At 39.0% G+C, this 21,229-nt stretch overlaps 1 protein-coding gene across 2 annotated transcripts in view; it reads right to left on the minus strand.

Annotated features, from left to right (window-relative positions):
- Nucleotides 1–21,229, minus strand: part of PLOD2 (procollagen-lysine,2-oxoglutarate 5-dioxygenase 2) — a 49,607-nt gene that overhangs the window by 11,755 nt on the left and 16,623 nt on the right. For both annotated transcript variants that reach the window (XM_054282681.1, XM_054282682.1), the window contains exons 4-10: nucleotides 15,886–16,049; nucleotides 14,663–14,775; nucleotides 12,706–12,769; nucleotides 11,888–11,985; nucleotides 10,068–10,169; nucleotides 5,312–5,437; nucleotides 3,569–3,690 (exon numbers count right to left, since the gene is read on the minus strand). In XM_054282681.1, the coding sequence (XP_054138656.1) occupies nucleotides 3,569–3,690; nucleotides 5,312–5,437; nucleotides 10,068–10,169; nucleotides 11,888–11,985; nucleotides 12,706–12,769; nucleotides 14,663–14,775; nucleotides 15,886–16,049 (789 nt within the window). The remainder of the gene's footprint in view (nucleotides 1–3,568; nucleotides 3,691–5,311; nucleotides 5,438–10,067; nucleotides 10,170–11,887; nucleotides 11,986–12,705; nucleotides 12,770–14,662; nucleotides 14,776–15,885; nucleotides 16,050–21,229) is intronic.

The raw sequence follows: 21,229 nt of genomic DNA on the forward strand, positions 1-21,229 counted from the left end.
CTCTCATGCAGGTGGCATTATTAAATTTGTCTATTTTCCCTATTTTAATTCCACCATAACAGCTTGAAACATTATCTTAATTCTTGTTTTAAAATATCTATAATCAGTGCTTTAGTTCAAGTTCCACTTGATTTGATACCTTTTATACTGCACTTGGCATTAGATGTAAAATTTTTTCCAAAAACCATTCAGCTCCTTTATCCTTATTCTAGTGAGGAAAATAGACCTGAGACCAGACTTGATCCCAGCCACAACACTTGCCAGCACTGCCCCAAAAGCAGGTAAACCCTCTGCTGCTAACAAAAACATGAAGAGAATTAATTTTAATTATAGAAATGTGATGAAGTGGAACAAATTTATATTTAGTTATAGGCAAATATACCTAGAAAATTAATTACATAATAGCAAAATGCATTGTCCTTTAACTTTTGCCTTTTTTTTCTGCCCCCATCCCTTTTAAATCCAGACCCAGAAAATTCTATTCCAACTGGTCCCTGTGCTTAGTGTTAGAAACCCTCCTGTGCCTCATTCACATAACAATCCAAACCACAAAATACTAAATTAAAACTTTTGGTCTAAGTCACACTCAGTCATTCAGTACTCAATTGAGAACTCTCTAAAAGCATTCCTGTCCTAAACAGTCAGGAAATTTCAAGGTTACTATTCGGACTTATTTTTTCCTCCTATTTGTTTTTCTACAGTGTTGAAGACTGGATCACCACATGGCAGAACTTATCCTTCACATCTGACATGATGGCTTGTATCTGAAAATGCTGCAAGAATTATGCTGCAAGCACGAAGTTTTGGCATTTGGTGATCCTTGGCACTTTAAGGTAACTAAAAAAAAATCTCTCCAAAACACTACAGGTTTCACATGGAGGGAAAGAAAGTGATAAAAGGTTCAGTCAGAATTAATAAAGCAAGCACACTCTCCAGAAATTAGTGCATCTTCTCTTCAGGCTTTCAGTGTTGCCCAGTAGCTTTGCCCAAGGAAATAAATGTAACCCTTTCTATCCTCATGGAATACTCTGGTTTAGAGTATTACACTCTTACAGTGCATGCTAACCTCTCCAGAGGTAGAAATCCCAGATTATATGTGAAACTATTTGTATGCATATCCAGGTCACTCCCAGGAACAGTGGAAATTGTTTTCTGGCAAAGCTCGTGTAAAATGTATAAAATGCTTCCTTATCTACATTCAAAGGCTAAACCCTTCAATCTACTTGCTTTCTACCCCACCTGCCCTGAAGTAAGACCAAATGTTGAAAAGCTGTGTCCTTGTACATCACTTAGAGCAATTTCAGTGCAGCAATTAGCAACAATTCAGAAGAAAGCCAAGAGTTTTGGTTGGCAGTGTGAAGCTCAGCAGAGCAGTTTAAAGTATTTTGCAATCAGAGTGATGTCTGACTGAGTTTACAAACCACAATCCATCTGGAACAGTGACCTCATCTGAAAATGGGAGAATGTCACAGCTCTTCCTTTCATCACACTTTCCACTGAGATAGTCCAAGGGTCTGCTTGGTTGTGACAGAGACAAGTTGTCCCCCCAATTCCTCTGCCATTGAGCCTCCTCTCTTTTTTTAGACATAGTTTGAACTTGATTAATTACAAGTTATCATTTTCAGACATCTCAGTTTGGAAATACAATTCTAAATATGGATTGCAAGCCCAGAGGGAGAACACTTAAATCATTTGACAGACCTCTGAAAGAGAAGGTGTTCCAGATACAAGTCTGCAGCCAAAACCCTGGGTGACATCTCCTGCCATTTAGGGTTACATTTTGCATCTCTCCAGACAGCTACAATGTGCACATTCCCATTTAAAAGCTGAGATAAATGACGTTTTTTATAAAGTTTTGGAAAATTCCTACCCTGTTCTGTTACTAATATTTTTGAGGGAGGAACAAAAAAGAACCAACTATCCCAAAAGAGAAATCCTGAAGGCTGTAAGTACCAGGAGAAATAATATTATGGAAAACATACTTTTTATAAATAAAAGCTCAGAAGTGAATATTTCCCAACTTCCCGTTATTACTTGAACACATTTAATTGCTTTTCATGTTTTCTGTAATAACAAATTCTGTAACAGCTGGCTGAAATCTCATCTGCAAGCAAGGCAGAAACAATGATGATTTTTCCTCCAAGAAATAAAGAACTAACTGTAAGAATTTATACCATATAGACAAAGGCCAAAAAAAAGAGAAAGATATGGAAATGCCACTCCAGTGTTTCAAGTGTAAAGATGAGAGGTTTCCAGCTCTTTGGGTGAGATTTAGTATTACTATAGATATTGATGACACTGAAGATTCTGCCTCATGTTGTCCATATAACAACAAAAAGGAAAAGGCAACTCCAGAAACTCCACCTCAGTTACACACAACATGCACAAAAAAAAGTTTTTCATGGGTGTACATCTGCTTTAGAGAGTATTGGAAACAGAGAAAGAGTGATTTATAAACATGTGAATGGGTGCTTAGACTACCACTGGCCATCTGCAGCATTTCCTAGAAAGGCGAGGGGAGAGCTGTGGACCTCAGCCAGGGATCAGCCTCCAGCACAACAAAGCTCCATTCACACCAACTTCCAAGAACACCACAGAGACTCAAGACCTTCATTCTTTCAGCTGAGCCTATGAACAGCCTATGCTCAACCTCTGAGCAGAAATGGCCTTTTGAAATTAACTCCTGTGCTCTGGCACTCAGGGAAGATCTGGCAGAAGAGTGAGTTCCAAGTGTGATCATAGAATGAATCCTGCTGCAGGGCCACAGCAAGGTGCTCCTGATCCTGGTGGGATCCTGGGCTGATAATTGAATTCCATCATCATGTGGCTGATGTGCTGGGAGAGCCACAAGCCACTGTGCAAGAGCCAGCTGTAGCACTGAAGGGACCCTGTGACAGGCAGGGCTGGCAGGGGACACAAACTCCAAGGCTCAACTTTGGGCACAGAATGCCAGGTTAAAAAGCTAAAGTTTCGGATAGTCTAGTAAGAACAAAAGAAAAAAGCAAGACCAAACATAAGATAAAGTCAGTTGCCTTTGTGAGAAACTTCTGCTTGAGCACTTCTGAAGGATATTCCTGCCTCTCTGAGCCACAGGAGGAAAGAGAATTCAGTCACCTGCACATCCAGGTCAAGCTTTAACCATATGCTTACTTAAATATAATGTCACTTAAGAAAAAAGAAAAAAGAGTAAGCACTAGGACAAAGAGCAATTGTTAAAAGCACATCCAATGCAAAAATGAAAAAAAAATCTGCAGTAAGGTAGCTGGAAAATAAAAAAAAAAAAAAATACTATGCCTTGTCTAGGCCATCATCACAAGAGAAGATGACAGACTATTGAAATAGCCCAAACCAGAGAGATTTTTTCACAATGATCAACAACTTTTTATATTAGACAGAAACCATAAAACACTTGACAATTCATGTCTTATATCTAGATCTTTTCTACCACAAAAACTCCCATTTTCACAAGTGAAGATGCAAACATTAAAGGTACAAAATAACACACATGGCAAGATGGAAAAATGTGAGTGTATGCATCAGTACAACACATTTATAAATTAGAACCTACATTCCCATGTTCCTGGCCTCTGCTTGACTCAGGTTTTCCTCAGGTCCAACAATTTTAATATTTCTGATAATGTTCTTGGCTTTTTCCCAGAATTTCTTGATGTGCTTTTCATGGTAAACCTCCTGTAATCATGTAAACATTTTTTATTGCAAATGCAAGGCAGCAATAGCTATGAATCATAAACACAGTGTCCAAGAACACACTGTATTCTGTCCTAAAGAAACAATGCCAAACAGTGTTTGAAGATATTCCAGTATATCTGTCATTAAAATGAACCTCCTCTGTCCAAAACTTTAGGAAAATAATCCCACACATCAGCAGTATTAATCAAATATGTACAACAGTGCAAAATTCACAAACCACCAATGCAGTATTTTTCAGAATATTTATGTTACAGTCTTTAAAACCCACCCTACAACTTCAGTGGCATGCAGGAGGTTTTTATGCTTCTCCAGAATCACTTTAGAGAGGGAGCTGTACCTGTACCAAATTGTACAGGCACAGCCATTGCTTCTTTAAAATGCAGTCCCACTGATTGTTTCTTTAATTCCTATTTACCCTCCTCCTTACCTTTCTATTTATCTCTATTTAAGAGCTATCAGCTGCACACAGTCCTTCCAAACCAGTGCCTTCATTGTAGCTTTTGCCTACTATGGCTGCCATTAGAATAATTGAAATATTGGGTAGGGGTTTTCCCCCTCTATAATAAAAAGCTGTTCAGTCTTTATATTCATTTCAAACACCACAAAACTTTTGGCTGAAGCTACAAAACCAACACAGCCTGCAATTCCCATGTGCCCATCACATTTATACTCTCAAAATCCCCTTACAAAACCACAATGAACACTTTAGAGATAAGCCCTACTTCTCTTACTGATCCCCTTTTTGCTATCATATCAACAGCAATGCATGCACACAGAAAAGGGGTACAACTAAATTTTACTCCCATTTCTCTTCCAGCCTCATTTTTTTTCCAAAATAATTGCACACATTTGACATCTCACTCATTAAAATCACAGAATTATTTGGGTTGGAAGGGATTTTAAATATCATCTCCTTCCAACCCCCCTGCCTGGCAGGGACAGCTTCCATTGGACCAGGCTGCCCAAAACAGCAACACTGACTGGAGTCACTGGGGAAGTATCAGCAATGCCAGATATTAGGCAATTAGCAGGGAGTGTTCAAAAACAACTTATCTGCAGTGCCAGTCAAAATACATCTGAACACACCAATCTTTCCATGGACCCAGCAGGAGTGCCAACAGAAACAAAAATATCAAAAATTTCACTGTGATATCAGCATGATGAAAGCAAGGTCCCATGTCAACTATCAGTTGTTAATAATTTGGTGACAATTGTTAGCAATTTGGTGTCACTGTTGCTCAGTCCTGAGCAATGGTCAGCAGTTGGCCCAGATGGTCACTGCAGGCCCCTTCCAGCTGGAACTGTTCTGTTCTTATTTTACTCTATTGTTTATATCAGTCAGTACTTCCTCCAGAAGCAGACACTTCAAAATACATTTTTTCATTAGTAAATTTAATCTAATAATCTTCTTTAAATAGACTTCAGTAAGTCCTGAAACAACTTCATTTAATTTTTCCAGCTCTGCATACTAAACTCTGAAGGATTATCTCTTCCTATGCATTTTAACTCTGTTCTTAAATCAAATCCATATACTCCACACTCTGATTCATTGCATAATTTCCAAAATTGAAGCTTTGTGCAATGATAAAGTCATACTTACATTATTATGAACGAAGATACTGAGTGCCTCCCGTGGGTAGTCCAGAGTCAACAGTCTGTCTAAAAATTTAGTTAGGAAAGGAGTGGGTTGTTCAATGAAAACACCAATTTTTACTCTTGGATATTCCTAAAAAAAATGATATTTTGATACAACCAATAAGACTTGCCTCTTTTCTAAGATTATTTATAGTAAAGAGCAACTAATGTCATTTAGTAAACTTAGTCCACACAGCTTTCAAACAATCCAAACCAGTGTGCTCAGAAGTGCTATGCACCCCATTTATTTCCACTGGCTTCACAAAATAAGCAAAGATAATAGATTTAATATTAGTATGAAACACACTGGAAGTAGAAAATAATGTAATATGGTTTTAAAATTCTTACTTTAAAAAACCCACTAAAACAGCAAAAGAATCATTTAAGGAAACTCGCCTGGAACAGAATGGCTTTTTTTTTTAAACAAGGTACAGACACAGATTACATTTACAGGAAAATATAGAGGAGAGCAGTTTTTTAAAAATAGTTAAAGAATAAATACCACCAAATATTTTACTCAGCTGTACCTTAAGCCAAAGTCTCCAATACCCTTCTATAAATGTATATGCACTATTTCCCCCCATCCATTTTAACTGGGCCCTGCATTCCTTCCCTACTCACTGATTTTAGAGAGATCTTTCATAAACTAACAGAGTATCCTTACATCCAAGAATACTGAACTTTCATGGCCCTTATCTTAAAGTGAATTCACATCTTTTGATGGTATTTGGCTGCTTTGTATGTGCTTGATAGAAACCATGAGATCATGACCACTAAAAGAAACACAGACAGCACTTTTTTTTACTCCTGAAATGTATTATTGCAGTATGCAAGACAAAAAAATTTAACTTTCAAAGGCCTCAACTCCTACACAAATACACTGACTAAAAATTATTTCCATCTCTAAACCAGACAATTACTATAAAAGTCTAATCCATTACAAGGCTCATAGAGAAACCTTATATGAGCATAAAAGGCCGCCAGCTAGCTCTTTAAACAGGCCAACACCCACTTGAGAAGTGTCTGGATAAAGCATCAACACATGCTGAGGTTTCACAGTGTCTACACGGGAACTCAGAAACACCCAGTGCTTGCCCTGACCCCTCCTGCTCACAGCTGCAAACCTCATATGGACTGCTGGGGAAGCACAGCCACACAGACACCCCAAAAACTGCAGAACAATCAGCAAAGCACTGCTGTGTCTCCACAAAGCACCTGTGCCCCTCTCTGGTGGCACTGCTGAGGCTGGCACAGGCACTGGTGCCTGCTGAGTTTGAGAGGGTCCCCAGGACCAGGTGAGAGATGAGAATCCATGTTCTCAGAAGGCTGATTTATTATTTTATGCTATTATATATTATATGACATAATATATAATATAATATATAACATAATATATTCCACATTATGTTATATATTGTATATTATATGTTATAATATAAAACATAATATACAATATATAACATAATATACAATATATATGTTTTATATTGTATTAATTATATTAAATTAATTATATTTGTTATATTATATCTATTACATTAATGCTATACTACAACTATACTAAAGAAAAAGGATACAGAGAGAAGGCTTAACAAGAATGAACAATAATAACTCATGACTGACTTAATGACTCCTCAGAGTCCAACACAGCTGATGGTGATTGGTTATTAAGTAAAAACAATTCACATGAAACCAATCAAACATGCACCTGTAGGTAAACAATCTCCAGCCACATTCCCAAGCAGCACAACAGGGAGAAGCAAATGAGATGATGTTGGTTTTGCTCTAAGGCTTCTCATCTTCCCAGAAGAAGAAATCCTGGCGAAGGGATTTTTCAGGAAATGTGACAGTGCCAGGTGCCACTGATGGCCAGGGACAAGGAAAGCTGCCCGGGCTAAGCTGGGCACACTGAGCTACAACTGCTGCAGCCTCTGTACTTTGTACATGTTCCTAACTCAGAGTCATTCTCCCCTTGTTCTCCAGGGGAAACAGAAAGAGGTTCAGGCTGGGTGTGCAAAGGCTATAGGGACAATGAGGAATTACTGACACTGCTTCATTACACTGAAATGTGAACTGCTTGGCTCTGAACATGAAATCTCAGTGTGACCAAAGCACAATGGTGTTCAAGAAATTAGGGGGAAAAATTCCTGTAAACTGCATCTCCTCAAAGCACAGAGGTCATCAATTCAGACCTTGGTTTGCCACAAAAAGTAGTCACTACATAATCTGAATCTAGGTCACAATGAGCATTTTAAGTATGTGAAATCAGAAGTTGCCTCTCAGCAAAACCTCTTTGGGAATACCCAGTTTGCACCCAGATGTTGCATTTTCTGATAGATTTTCTCATTTCAGTGAGGTCATTTATTTGACTTTAAAAGTTTACTTTTTAATAAACAGTAGTTGAGTGTAAGACAATTTTTGGAAGAAACACAGGACAATGTCTCAGTACAACTGCACAGAACAAAGTCCAGGATCTCTTGCCACAAGAGTTGCCAGTGAAACGAGAAGAGGAGTGAGATCATCCTTTTCAGCCACACTGGAAAGTCTCCACACCAGTAAGAAGCTTTAGAGTTTAAAAGCATTTCTAGGGAGGTTAAGTTGGGCAACAAACTTAATTTAGGTTTCAGAAAAAAAAAAAAAAACAAAAAAACCAAAAAAAAAACCCAAAAAAACCCCCCACCAAAATCCTTAAGAAAGTAGCAACAATTTGCACTTATTGAATCCAATTGCCCTCTTCAACTTATCTTCCATTATGCTGCTTCTACCTGAACAGGTGGTTAATTTGGGGGTGGCACAGGCTGCTGACATTACCAGAAGAGAGAAGTTACTGAGTTTTTCCACACCTCAGTCATGATTGCAGCCCAGAAGATCCTGTTTCTGTCAAAAGGACAAGGGCAGAGCAAAGACTTTGCATATGTACCTCTGAGCTCCTTTACAGGCAATCCCAAAAAAAAAGCAAAATCCTCAGAAGATATGAATGTATAAATGCAGACAGTTAAATAAAACAATATAGAGAAATTCATTAGAGGCACAGAAAAGAAACTGCTCTTTTCACTGAAAATGTCTTGTTAAGTAGCAACCAGACTGGCCTGAACAGAGAGCACGTTCAGAAAATGAAATCCTGCTGGTACTTAGAAATGCCTAAAGTAAACTCCTCCCCTGAGGCCAAGGAAAAGCCTTGTTATTTCTTCTGGCAGAGTGAGTGAGGCATGGAGTCCAAAGAATGCATTACAGTAAAGAAGACACATTCCAAGCAGATGTATAGAAACTATAGGAAGCTTTCCAGTAAATCATTGCATCCCCCTTACTGGCTTTCAGATTTAACTGCTCCGAAACCACATCTTAAACACCAACACTGTTGGAAAAAAATCTTTGTCATCTTTTCCTCAGGTAAAATTTATGATGGGAGTGCATACACTATCTAATTATAACACCATTCACATGTTTATCTTAAAAGAGAAAATAAAATTTAAAAGCAGAGAAAGAATCTGAAAGTTATTAAAATTCCAGCAAAAACTTTTTTAGTTTATATTCCAGTCTATTAGCTACTTATTGCCCAGAAATTGTTTCACTTTTTCCTTTCATTACAAAGATAACAAGCCAGTATTTCTTTCATGCTATCCTTAACATGCTCTTCCAAAGACCTGTTCTCATTCAAGTCTTCAATACAGAACAGAAATGAAACATCTGCTGGAAAGATCCTGTCAGACATAATCAGAATTTACTTTTTCGTCCAAGTCTTACAATTCCACATGGCAGAGGTCAGTATTTACTCTGCCTCAAATTTACTGTGTACAAGCTGAAATATTTACAGAGACATGAAAGACAACATGCTTGGAGTGGAAGAGCCAAAGCTGCCAAGTACTGGATACATACACACACCATGTGTATGGGTGTATTTGTCCTAGAAGAATGCTGAAAACTGTACTGAAATCCAGATCTTCTTCTACAGAAACACATTTGCTTACATAATACAAATATTTGCATTTTCCTCTACAAGGCAAAGCAGTTTTGGACTGTTTAATCTCAGAAAATAGAAATTATAAGCATGCTGGTTGACTGTTAAACTCTATTGGCAACACACATTGCTCAAATGATGCATTTTGGCTGTCGCCCTGATTTTTTAAGATTTTCTAAGCCTTCTGATGTTTACATTCTTGTAACAAACTTTCTCACACACTTTCTGTAAATAACTTATTGCTTTGCATTCTTTTATAGAGGAGGAGAAATTTGATGGACTGTTGGTTTGTCCAGTGTCATTGGAGAGGTGGCACTTTCACCCTCCAATCCACTGTCACTTTTGGAAAACTATAAATGCTGGAGTCAGAAAATAAACTTCCTTTTTCTTCACCTTGAGAGCAGTAGTGTGTGCCCTCGTGTTGTTTCGTGTCCTATAGCAACATCTGACTATTCTGTAGGTCAAAAAATCTGAAATTTCTAGAGTTTTTCTACCTCTTCCCAAATTCTAATAACTCTCTAGAACCTTGCACAATTCAAAAATTGTTTATTCACCCTCAGTGAACAGAGGTGAAAATCTGGAGGTCTTTTGGGTATGGCATCCTCTTCAGTAACACTGTGCAAACCTGTATTAAAATACCTGTATAAATATACTCCTGAAAGTAGTAAAACACATTGCATGAAGAAGCCACTTGGCCTCAGGAATCACTGGACACCTCTCAGCTGCACCCAAAGGGCCTTGTTCCAGTGCAGAGGGCTCTTACCTTGACTGCTGACAGGTCCAGTAAGTCCAGATCACAAACAGTGCAGCCAGTTTCCCGGGTCCAAGCATTGGGAATATAGTTTCCCAAATAATTCAGGTGAATCTGATACATAAATGAAGAATTTAAATTAATGAAAGATGCATGCAAAGGATGATCTGTACATTTCAAACAATTCATGTTTACACATTTAATCACTTGTAGATAAAGGCAACTGACAAGAAACATACATAAAAAAATTCTCTCTCATTCTTTTTATTGAAAAAACAGATTACATATGTACCATGAAGTCTACAAAAATAAGTATCTCAAAAATTACATGCACTTGAGGTGAAAAATAAAAGTGTTACACATCACAATGTAAAAATTATTCGGTACACATTTCGAGAAGTGCAACCAGCGCAATTTACTAATCTGCAGATTAGAGAGATTAAGTACAAAGCAGGAGTATCTCATGAATAAAAAAAATTTAACTATTGGGAGTGAATTCTGGGAATTTTTTAATGCTAGTTTATATACAAACTAGAGAAAACTTTTTGCCCAATATACTTTTGCCCCTTTGATTCCATCCTGGGTTTAAAACAGAAGAATTTAACCACACTGACAAAGTGATGCATAGCAAAATTTTCATCTTTGTTTTTAAAACATCACTACAGGCAGAGGTGGAGTGTTGGTTTTTTTTTTAATGTAGCATAACTCTTGGATTAATATAAGAAGTTCCTGTGCTGTTTGCCCAACTGTAAAATACAGAACTTTTCCTTTTATTGGCAACATGTCAGTAAAGCCAGTGATGACAGAATTTGAGGATTTAATTGAGGCAGAAATTGAAGGAACTGGTGATACATTTCACCCCTACTGAGTAGTTATAAGGGAAACAGATAAAGGCATCATTATATTCACTGATTCCAAAATCAAAATACAAGTATAAAAATAAAGAAGAAGCAGTCCCTGGGATATTAATGGGTTCATTCTCCTGGAAAGGCATTTTTCTGAAAATACGGAGCTACAGTTAGGGACATTTATTCAGAAGGAATTAGAAAGCAGCCATGCCCAATCCTTCATCCAACAGACACTATTGTAAATGATCCATCTGTACACTTCTTTGCACAGAACAAAGAGATGCAGCTGCCACATTACCAAACACAGCCATTTCCCTGAGAAACTGTGCAGGGACTTCTGAACCACTGAATCCTTACACATGAGCAGAATCTGTCAAAATAGCTATTTCACAGGGCAGACAGGGCTCTACCACCTGCCCAAAGCTGACAAGCCATGGGCACAGTGACAGCAGTGATCAGTGACACTGAAGGCAATGGCAAAAGCCAGTACCTGTACCTAGACAGACACACTTACACAGAGACTTCCTTGTTTGCCTTAATGCAATGTATTTTTTATATATGTGTATACACACATCTGGGTCTAGGGTAGAAACAGATGTGTTACTGTTTTGTATCCCAGCCCATTACCCTTGGCTAGATTATCCTGCCCCTGTTATTCTGACTTAATAACCACATGGACATTCTTCACTGGCTTCAAGAACAGCTCTGTTTAAGTGAAAAAATTAACACAAGCTTACTTGCTTCTAACATCTCATGCTGTGATAAATTTGGGAGCAAAATGAGTTGTTTCAGCAGCAATATCTAGTTACAGTGAGCAGAATAACATGAATTCAAAGGGGGCTTTTATCTTCTCAATTCCTAATAACATTAAATGGAAATGTGCACTAGTGGTGTTCTATGACTGTTTCATACTCCTACCATTTTATTTTTTCCCTTTATGGATGTTTTGGCTTTACATGAAAATAAAACCAAGCTGTCACTCACTTTAGTTGGACCATTTCCGTGAATGGTGACTGGTAGGGTGTCATAGACTGAATTCCTTGCTCTTACTTTTCCTTCTTCAAATTTCAAAAGGACTTCATCTGAAAATCAACAAAGCAGTACAGTAAGTTCATAAAAAAGCTAAAATTTCAGAGTTTTTAAGTCCTTGATGATACAATATACCTTGCTGTTGCTATCATTGTCAGTATTATTTATTTAGAAGCTTTTGTTAATTTTTCTAACTAGATCTTGAATTCTAAGCTCCTTATAATAAGAAAGGTAACATCAAACTTCATAGTTTCTCATCAGTAGCTTCAGTATTGATATTTATAGAGAAATCAGTTATTTCACATATGATCTGACTACAAAAAAGTTGTTCCAAAATTAAAGGTCAGATGTAAGAAAGGAAGTTTGCACAAATGCATATTTCCATTTAAATTCATGACAGTTAAATAAAGAGAATTCTACATTATTCAACTTCATTACAGTTGTTTGCTTGAGAACATCTAAAATGCAATTTTAATTACTAATCTTACTCCTGTAATTAAATTTTGAAAAGGCAAATAGAAAAATTATCCTTAACTCCATATCCTTCATTTATTTAAAACTATTTTTCCCATTTTAAATCAAATATTTTACAATGAGAGCATTCAATTCATAATCAACCCAGAAGACCTGTAACTAATCTGGTGATCAGCTTTACCCATCCAAACACTCCTTTAAAATAAGTGCATGTTTAGAGAACTACACTCATGGTTAAGCAGAAAAAGAAGTGTTAATAACAGTTAATGAAACACACAATGTGCCAATCATACACTTACCAACAGCTCCATTTAGAGTCTGGAAAATTGCACATTTGTGGTCCAAAGTGATGTTAATGCTCTCCTGAAATCAAAGCACCAAAGCTGTTGAGGCGTTCTAAAAGCCAATGTTTTTACAGCCACACTGCAATTATACCACAGTGGCAGCAAGGAATCAGGGAAAATGTGTTCTTCAGATTGCTATATTTGTCTGTATTCCCAAGTTGTGCAGTTCTACAGCAATTATTTTGTATATGCAGAAACTTTAAACTTGAAGGATAAAGGTCATAACTCTCCACAGGAACTGCAATTTTGCAGTATATGCCAAAGAAAATTTGTGTCATAAAAAAAAATTAACTAGTCTTGGCCAAGAAACAAAACATGCTGTGTTTCAGAGTCACAAAAATATAAAAGTCAAATGTAAGTATCATGTCAGGATAGAAAACACTGGTGATTTTAAAACATGTTCCTAATGTTGTATTACTAATCCTAGCTTACTTAAATACCATGTTTTACCATTTTTAAAATGCTGATTCAAGTATGTAACATTTCAAACATGCTTAAAAACAGATGATGTCCTTTTTTTTGGTCTTCCAAGATCTTCTTACACATTCCACAGCATTAGGCACATTATTACTACAGAGAGAATCAGTGGTGATGTACAGCAAGCACCATGGAAGTGTTTTGAATTACGGTGCAGCAGTGCTCTGCACAGATACACAGCTCTGGTCTAGAAGACAATCCATTTAGACAACCAATTATGCTACTTCTGACTTGGATGCAGAATCAGCTTTAATATCTCTACACCCTGTCTCTTCAATTGCATACCTGGCATCTGACTGAACTTGCATGTAAGCAACTCAATCATTAGAGGCTGGAGGGAATTTCCCATGAGGAGCAGCTGAGGTTTGTCTCGTTTAGAGGAGCAGGCTGAGGGGCTCCTCTGTGCTCCTTGCAGCTTCCTGAGGAGGGCAAGGGGACAGGGAGGTGCTGAGCTGGTGGGGATGGCTCAAAGCTGCACCAGGAAAGGTTCAGACTGGACATTAGGAAGCATTTCTTTATTAACAGGGTGGTCAAACCCTGGGTCCATTCCTCGAGAGGTTGTCAAAACCTCCAGCCTCTCTAGTGCTTAAAAAGCATTTTGGCAATGAGCTTAGCAACACACTTTAGCTTTTGGTCAGGCCCATATTGGTCAGCCAGTCAGACTAGATGATCACTGCAGGTCTCTTCCAACAGAAATATTCTTTTTCTGAATCTTTAGCCAAACAGGCCTGATTTTCCATTAAGTTATGCCAGAAAAAACATGTATACATTTCAAAAACTTTGCATCTGCCTTAAGCATACAAATTCCCAAAATCCTTTTCCAAATTCTTCTATATCAGCTTCTAAAGTCTTTTTGCATCAATATACTGTCAGCTTCCCTTATCCCTCTTTTTGCAGCATCAGGGACACACCTCTAACACCTATCATGCTTCAACACTGCAACTCAGCAGAGAACTTTAAGTGAGGACACAGAGAGATCTTCACCCAAAATTTACAATGCAGCTTTATTGAACTTATTTGTACAGAAAGCTGAAGGCAGGATCTGAAATGGCAGCAAGCCAAAGTATAAAACACTGGATCAGCAAGTAGTTCAGTGACACCCTGGCAAAATGCCACATTCTCTGGCCATCAAACTGCCAAGTACACGGGACCCTCATTGAGATAAATGTGTCTGATCATATACCTCAGAGCTGCTATTTCTAACAATGAAGCACAACCTGCCTGGGGCTGAAGGCAGCCTGAAATAATATATCAAGTCATGACCCTTTGGGAGCCTGTTCATCATTCCAGCAGTAGGAACCTCAGGAGAACAAACAACTGTCAACATGGCACTGCAGTATAGACAGCATTCCCTCTCTTTTCATCTCTTGATGTTTTATGAGGAGCAGCATGTTATTTCAAGCAGAAAGAAAAGAGAAAGCGAGTTACTACCTACCCTTGCCAATGGGTCAACATAGATTTTGGTGTAAAACAGCTGGTCATCATCATTATCCTGCAGATTCCATTGCTGCACAATACGATTTATGGATGGAGCATAACCAATAAATCCTGCAACATCACACACACAGGTTATTTCCATAAAAAACACCACCCTGCAATGCTGTCCAGCAACCAGGGACTTCATTCTGAGTGCTGCCAGTAAAGAAAAAGTATGAAATTTACGAAACTTGGCTCAATATCCAATCTTCCTCCTGAGGTATGTAACAGGTCTGTTTCAAAAAGTTCCAATTAATACTTATTGGCTAGTTCCAGTTAATAATGACTGGCTATTTTTATACTAATGGTATTTTCACGAAAAAAATAAATCAGATCTGCCCAGGATAGTTCTGAGAAGGCCAAAGCATGATATCAGACTATCACTTTCCCAAGAAGCCCATTTGTGGAAAAAGCTTCCTTGTCATCAATCAGTTCTTACTGGCAGAGATGCCTGAATCTAATACTGCCAGAAATATAATGAGAATTCAACTCAAAACAAACATACACCAAAATAAAAAAATGATAGGACAGATAGGTGAGGGAAAGAACCAGACCTGCACACTGAAGAAGGGTGCCCCAGAAATGAAACACTCAATAGTTTCTGCACAGCACAGTGTTTGAATCAGTGCATGTATTAATCAAGTGCTAAATTATTAGCAAAGCTGGCATTCAAAGGAGGATTTCAGAATTCATCCGTCATTGAGATTACAGGAGCAGCTCCCACTCCTTGTAGGAGCTGTGTAAGCCACGCAGCCAGGCCAGGCAGAGCTGCCAGCACATCCACCCTTCGTGCAGAGAGCTCCAGAGTTTGGCAATTCTGTGACCAGGCTATAAATAGCACATGCTGCTCTGCTGGGCTTGTGCTCTGCATTGTTCCTGCAGCAATGGGGTCATCCCTGCACAGCATTGCACTGCCATGCACAGCTACTGGCTAGACCCTGGCCGTATTTATCGGCTTTTTACAAGTTATTGTCAAACACAGACTGTGCAAATGTGAATGAAAACTATGCCTGAGCAGTGAAGAGGAGCTATTCAGGTGGGGAGGGGAGGAAGATGACAGCATATCCAGTGATCAGATTTGTACTTGGGTAATTCAGGAACAGCTCCACATGCAACAAGCACACAGAACAGATAACAGAGATGGGTCATGCTCAAGTTCAAGTGTTTGAGGATCCCACTTGCCTCCTGAGTTCAGGAATCGTTTCCCACTCCGGACAACAGGATATTTGTCTGCCAGCCTTTTATCTGGCCAAATCAGTCCATCTGCTGCAAACACCACCTTGTGATTCGTTTCCTGAAATTTCTTTAGGAGCTCTTCAGGGCCCCCAGCAAAGATAACGTCAAAGCTTAAAAGGAAAGAAAATACATCTGTTAGGTTGGTTTGATTTTAATATTTCTGTGTTCAAAACTGGACTTTTCAAATTTAAAAATCAAACAGCCCTTTCATTCTGAAAAATGACTCAATTATATCATATTTAACCACTATGTAAAAATTGTATGCCCTTCTAGGAGCGATACTTCAATCAGTACTACTTCTCCAAAGTAGTTTCTCCTCCTGCTTTTTAGTCTTACACATTTTGGGCATTCGTTTTTCTTCAAATTTTGTTTACCTGAAATTGATTTTCCTATTTTGCTTATGTTTTTAAGAACAATAATTAAAAATATCAAACTTTAACAGATTAAAAAGCAGGACTGAAAGATGACTTAGATGACTTTTACTGAGAAAATCTAGATGATCTTGCTCCTAAACACAACAGCAATGGCTCTTAGATCTCAATTAAGTCTAGTTCCCCATATGCATCCTAACAAGGCATAGATTTCTCCTTCAACCTCTTTAATGTGGTAAAGACTTAAAAGGCTCAAAGTATACAATACTTATTTATGAAAAACCTTACCTGCCTCTGAGTCACAATTCCTATTGAGGATAAAGGCCTAAAGGTGTGGGGCTCATCTTTGGCTGTTAGACACAGCCAAAGGCCAACAATGTGCCAAACCAGAATGAATCCTGCCTGGGTTTGGCCAAGGTCCTGTAAGAATGGAGCATCCCAAGCCTGGTGGTTTCTTGTGGCTGAGCCAAATCTAAATCAATGCCTGGTGGGCACAGGGGGTTGGGAACACCACCAAGCAAACAAACCAATGCCCCCACCATGGGCAGGGATGCCACACACTAGACCAGCCTGCTCAAAGCCCCATCCAATCTGGCCTGGACTCGGAAATTGCAGGGATTGGGCATCCACAGCTGCTCTGTGCCAATGCCTCCTACTTCAAGGCTCACTTTACACAGCATGAAGAATGTCACAGTGAAATTGGAATCACATCATAGATTAGTCTCTGGCTGAAGCAGCAAAATATTTCAATGGCAGCATCTCAGCCTTGCAGCTTCTTCATCTGAACACAGGGATATTTTTGCCCTACACATATACCTTAAAAATTGAAAATCACTAGCCCTGATAACAGGAAAAGTAACAGTACAGCTACCCAAAACCAAGCATTCCCACCTCCAGTACACAGAATATTTTGCATTGCAATGGATTACCCAGCAACAGCACCAACAGATCAACCATTACCAACTTGTGGTACTCCTTTATTACAGTTCTGAAATTATTCAAGATGTCATTTCTTCAAAGAGGATTTCATCAAATTGGCCTAAGAGAACTGAACAACAGCTGTCTTGCAAATGTAAGAAAATATTTTCACCACAAAGCAAAGTATGAACCCTGGAGAGGAACTGTGTTATGTAGTCTATATAAGTAAGTGGTTTTCTGAAAACTCTTATGTTTTTCTGCAACTTTGGCAGAAAAAGACATGAAAGAAATTGTACATTTTGGACCTTCCCCAGTTTCACAAAATATGCCTGTTTCTGCCCAAATTTACAGGAATACATTTCACTCCCTTTTCCATTCAATTTCTGCAGCCCGTCTCAATGCCAGACCAAGTCTGTAGAACACACAAGAAACAGGAGACACATTGCAGACAGACAAAAAGAGAACTGTCTGAGCCTTTAACTTAACAGCTCATGGCAGGCTGTGCTTCTCCTCTGTGAGCAGGGTAGTGCTGCTGCTGCTAGGGCTTACAGCTGCAGGAAGGAGCCCAACACCCTGGAACATTGCTTCCAAGGATGTCATCCTGTGAAAGAAAGCCAAATTGAACAACAGGCTGGGCCAGCCACAGGCTCTGCTTGTGAAAGGGGATATGCTACTTAATAGAGCCGAGTTTATAATCCTGAACCCAGAGCTGAGCTGCTAACCTGCAATGGATATTGTGGAGTTCTATTAATCCAGCTGGAACCCACACTTGCCATTAATGGTCAAGGCTCTCTTGTCAAGAGGTGACTTAATGCCACCACACCTCTTCCTGAGCAGGACCTCCACCTTGCTGACAGTACCCTCATCAGCTGCTTTATGAGGCTCCCACTTTTCTTGCCATGGAAAGGAAAACTCCTTTACACCTGTAAATGTATCATTTGCGTTGTTTACCCTCTGTCAGGTAACATTTGGCCTATTCAGACCCCATCTCCTGCTGTAAGGGGGGATTCACTTCAAGTCTACACCACTAAAGCCATCACAAAACAGGCCCCAAGACTATCCTTGACAGTTTTTACTGTTATTAGGGATGACATAATGACTTACTTTAAACAAGACTTCAAAATTTGACAGGGAAAAACAGTGCAGACGTATCCAGGAAAAAGCAGGCTTCCCTGGCAAGCAGGAACAGCTCAGAGACTCTTTTATTTATTCTTTATAAATCCTCCAAATTAAGTAGAAAGCAAGAAGGGAAAAAAAAAAAAAAAAAGAAGAAATAAAAAAAACCCCAGAAAGTTTCCACAACCTAATCCCATTTCCTGAAGCTCCCAGATGCTTGGGACTGGAATCCATTCCTCCCTCCCTCCCTTTTGCAGCAGCAAAGCATCCTGGCTATGCACCCTGCACTCCCACCAACACAGGGAAACTGCAGCAGACACTCAGGTGCTCTAGAACTGACCATGCAAGTTCTGCATCCTCAACTTCAACAATCAGAACTTGCTACTAATGGAGCTGCAGGGTGAGAGCTCAAAACACAAGATAGTGCCTACTAGTGACTAGCAATGTCACAAAACAGACACAAAACTATTTTGTCACTCAGACTGTGTCTCCCACCAGGACCACACCTTAACCATTTTGAGATACACGGAAAATATAATTATCCCTTAGGTTCTGATGAATGTGAAAAAAAAAATACAACAAAACAAAGAACAAACTGAGAGGCTTCAAAATTCTTCCATGATACAAAGAGATGTCTGTGAGAGTTCTGGATGAGCAGTCACAGCACCAACCAATTTATCCAGTCTACACTGGCCATTAGCCAGTTCAATCTGAAATGGTCCAAAACAAACCAGAAGCTGGCTCAAGCAAAAACAAGCCTAATTTAACTAGTGTTCCATCTGCAGGCATTTTGCTATCTACACATAGGCACAAGCTGTCCACAGAAGAAGTTCAGACTATTTCCAGAATTCTGAGCCATATAAAAAACTGCTGAAAAAAAAAACCCCAAACTGAGAAACTAAGTTTGTTAAGTAAACAGCTCCCTAGAAATTACTTTCCTAGTTACAGTAAGCAAACCAGATATTTCCTTCCCCCCCCCAAGATTAATATTCCAAATGCTTCACAATGAATATAATAAAAAACACTTGAAGAAGAAAGGAAGTTCGTGACATTTGTATTTTCCAAACTTACTGCCACATTGATCAGCGTTTAAATTGCAAACCAGGATTTCTGGAAATGTAAAAGCTCATTAGAATTAAAACATAATACCGGCATCAGCAAACTGGTTTTTTCTCTCCTGTCTGGAATCAGTTCCACCAGCTTTAAACAAATATGTACTTCAGATTTTGGACTTCAGGGACTTGGGGGGCCTTAAATCCTGTGATTTTTCACAGGAAGAAAGATTATGGCTTTTGCGCTTTGACACACATGGTCCTCTGTACTCTCTCATCCATGCCAGCAGACAGCCTGCCCCTCCAGAGAGCAAATTATGGTGGAGAAAGATTTGAGCTAGACCTCTGTACCAATGTGATAATAAATTTACATATTTTACCACACAGGAAGAAAATTGTTATGAATTAGGATAATAAATTCAGAAACAAAGAAATTTGATGTAAGTAGAAAACATTTGGGAAATGCTTGTTTTATCTGAGCTTTAGCGCAAAAAAATCTTTGAAATTAACCTTTAAAAGTTTCAGTTCTTGTATGATTAGTAGGACAACACTATGAACACACAAACAATGTATTTACTTTTAGAAAGATACGTTTTTCATTTAGGAAATGCAAAATTGAACAAGTCAATAAAAAAAGAAATTCAAAAACTGGATGTGTATCTTCAAATTAGGTAACTTCCACAGACCTAAGCATGCTTAAAAAAATATTCAGCATAATAATGCTTATAATGCTTATTTATAAATTAGTGACAATTATTTAGATTTTTTGCTTTCTAGGTATTTCTGTTACTCATCACAAGAGGTAAACTAGGAACAGAAAATTAAGTAATGTATTTGAATTTACCACCAATTTAATGGCTACTCCAACTTTCCCAAAGCGTTAACTTGTGCAAAACAAATTAGCTTTCCATAAATTGCCAGTGTCCAGCCACTTTGCCTTGTGGTGATGTCTGCTGTGCAAAACCTGCCAAGCCTTGAAAAATTGCCCCTAAGTTTCTTCAACTGTCAAGTCTTAAATACATAAAGCAGGTTAAAAGCTGAAAGAGAACTCTGGGGCAGACATTCCAGCATGGTACAGCAGCAGGGGTGAACTCATCCATGACTGTCTCCAAGCTCACTCTCAGCTCCCCTCTCCAAGGCTGCCTGTCACCACTGGAGCTCCCTGTCCCCGATTCCAGACATGGTCCCACACCTTCCTTCAGTGATTATTTCAGAGCTGTGACCCTGCTCTGGTTAACATCAGTGTGGAAGGGCCTGGTGTCTGCTGCAAGCTGGATTCTGAGCTACTCTGCCAATGCTGCTGCCACAGGAGGAAAATAAGAGGAAGAGAAAAAGCAGAGGGAAGCAACAGAGAATGTGTGTTTTGAGCACATTTGAGCTCTATGCTTTCAGTGACAGGAGAAGCCTATCTGGCCTGCAGGGAGAATGTTCAAGCATAGCTGTGCTGTGAGCTATAATCTGGCACCTGCAGCAGCTCTGTCTCTCCATGTTCCATCACACAGAGAGCACAGGCACCAAGCTACATCTGACACCAAGACTTGTTTCAGCTCTCTAACACACAGACAGTGTCCTGTTAAATGCTTTCCTCTGGGAGCCATTTTCCAGTTTCCTCCATATCACTGTTACTTCATGGAACAAGATAATGCCTCTGGTCCCTACTGGACTCTTTATTTCTGGAGCTGCTTTTGCTCCCCTCCCATCCACACTCCCAGCCTGCAGCCACATCCTGCTCTCACTGCAGCTCAGCAGGGAGAGGACAAATGCTTGCCTAAAAGCCTGTTAGCTCCCAGCAACATTTTTTTACCCCCTGGAGGCAGCAGAACTCTTACATCT

This window comes from Melozone crissalis, unplaced genomic scaffold (assembly GCF_028551555.1).
Source record: "Melozone crissalis strain CALT ecotype California unplaced genomic scaffold, PUWL_Pcris_2 ptg000034l_1, whole genome shotgun sequence".
In the NCBI taxonomy this organism is placed as follows: domain Eukaryota; kingdom Metazoa; phylum Chordata; class Aves; order Passeriformes; family Passerellidae; genus Melozone; species Melozone crissalis.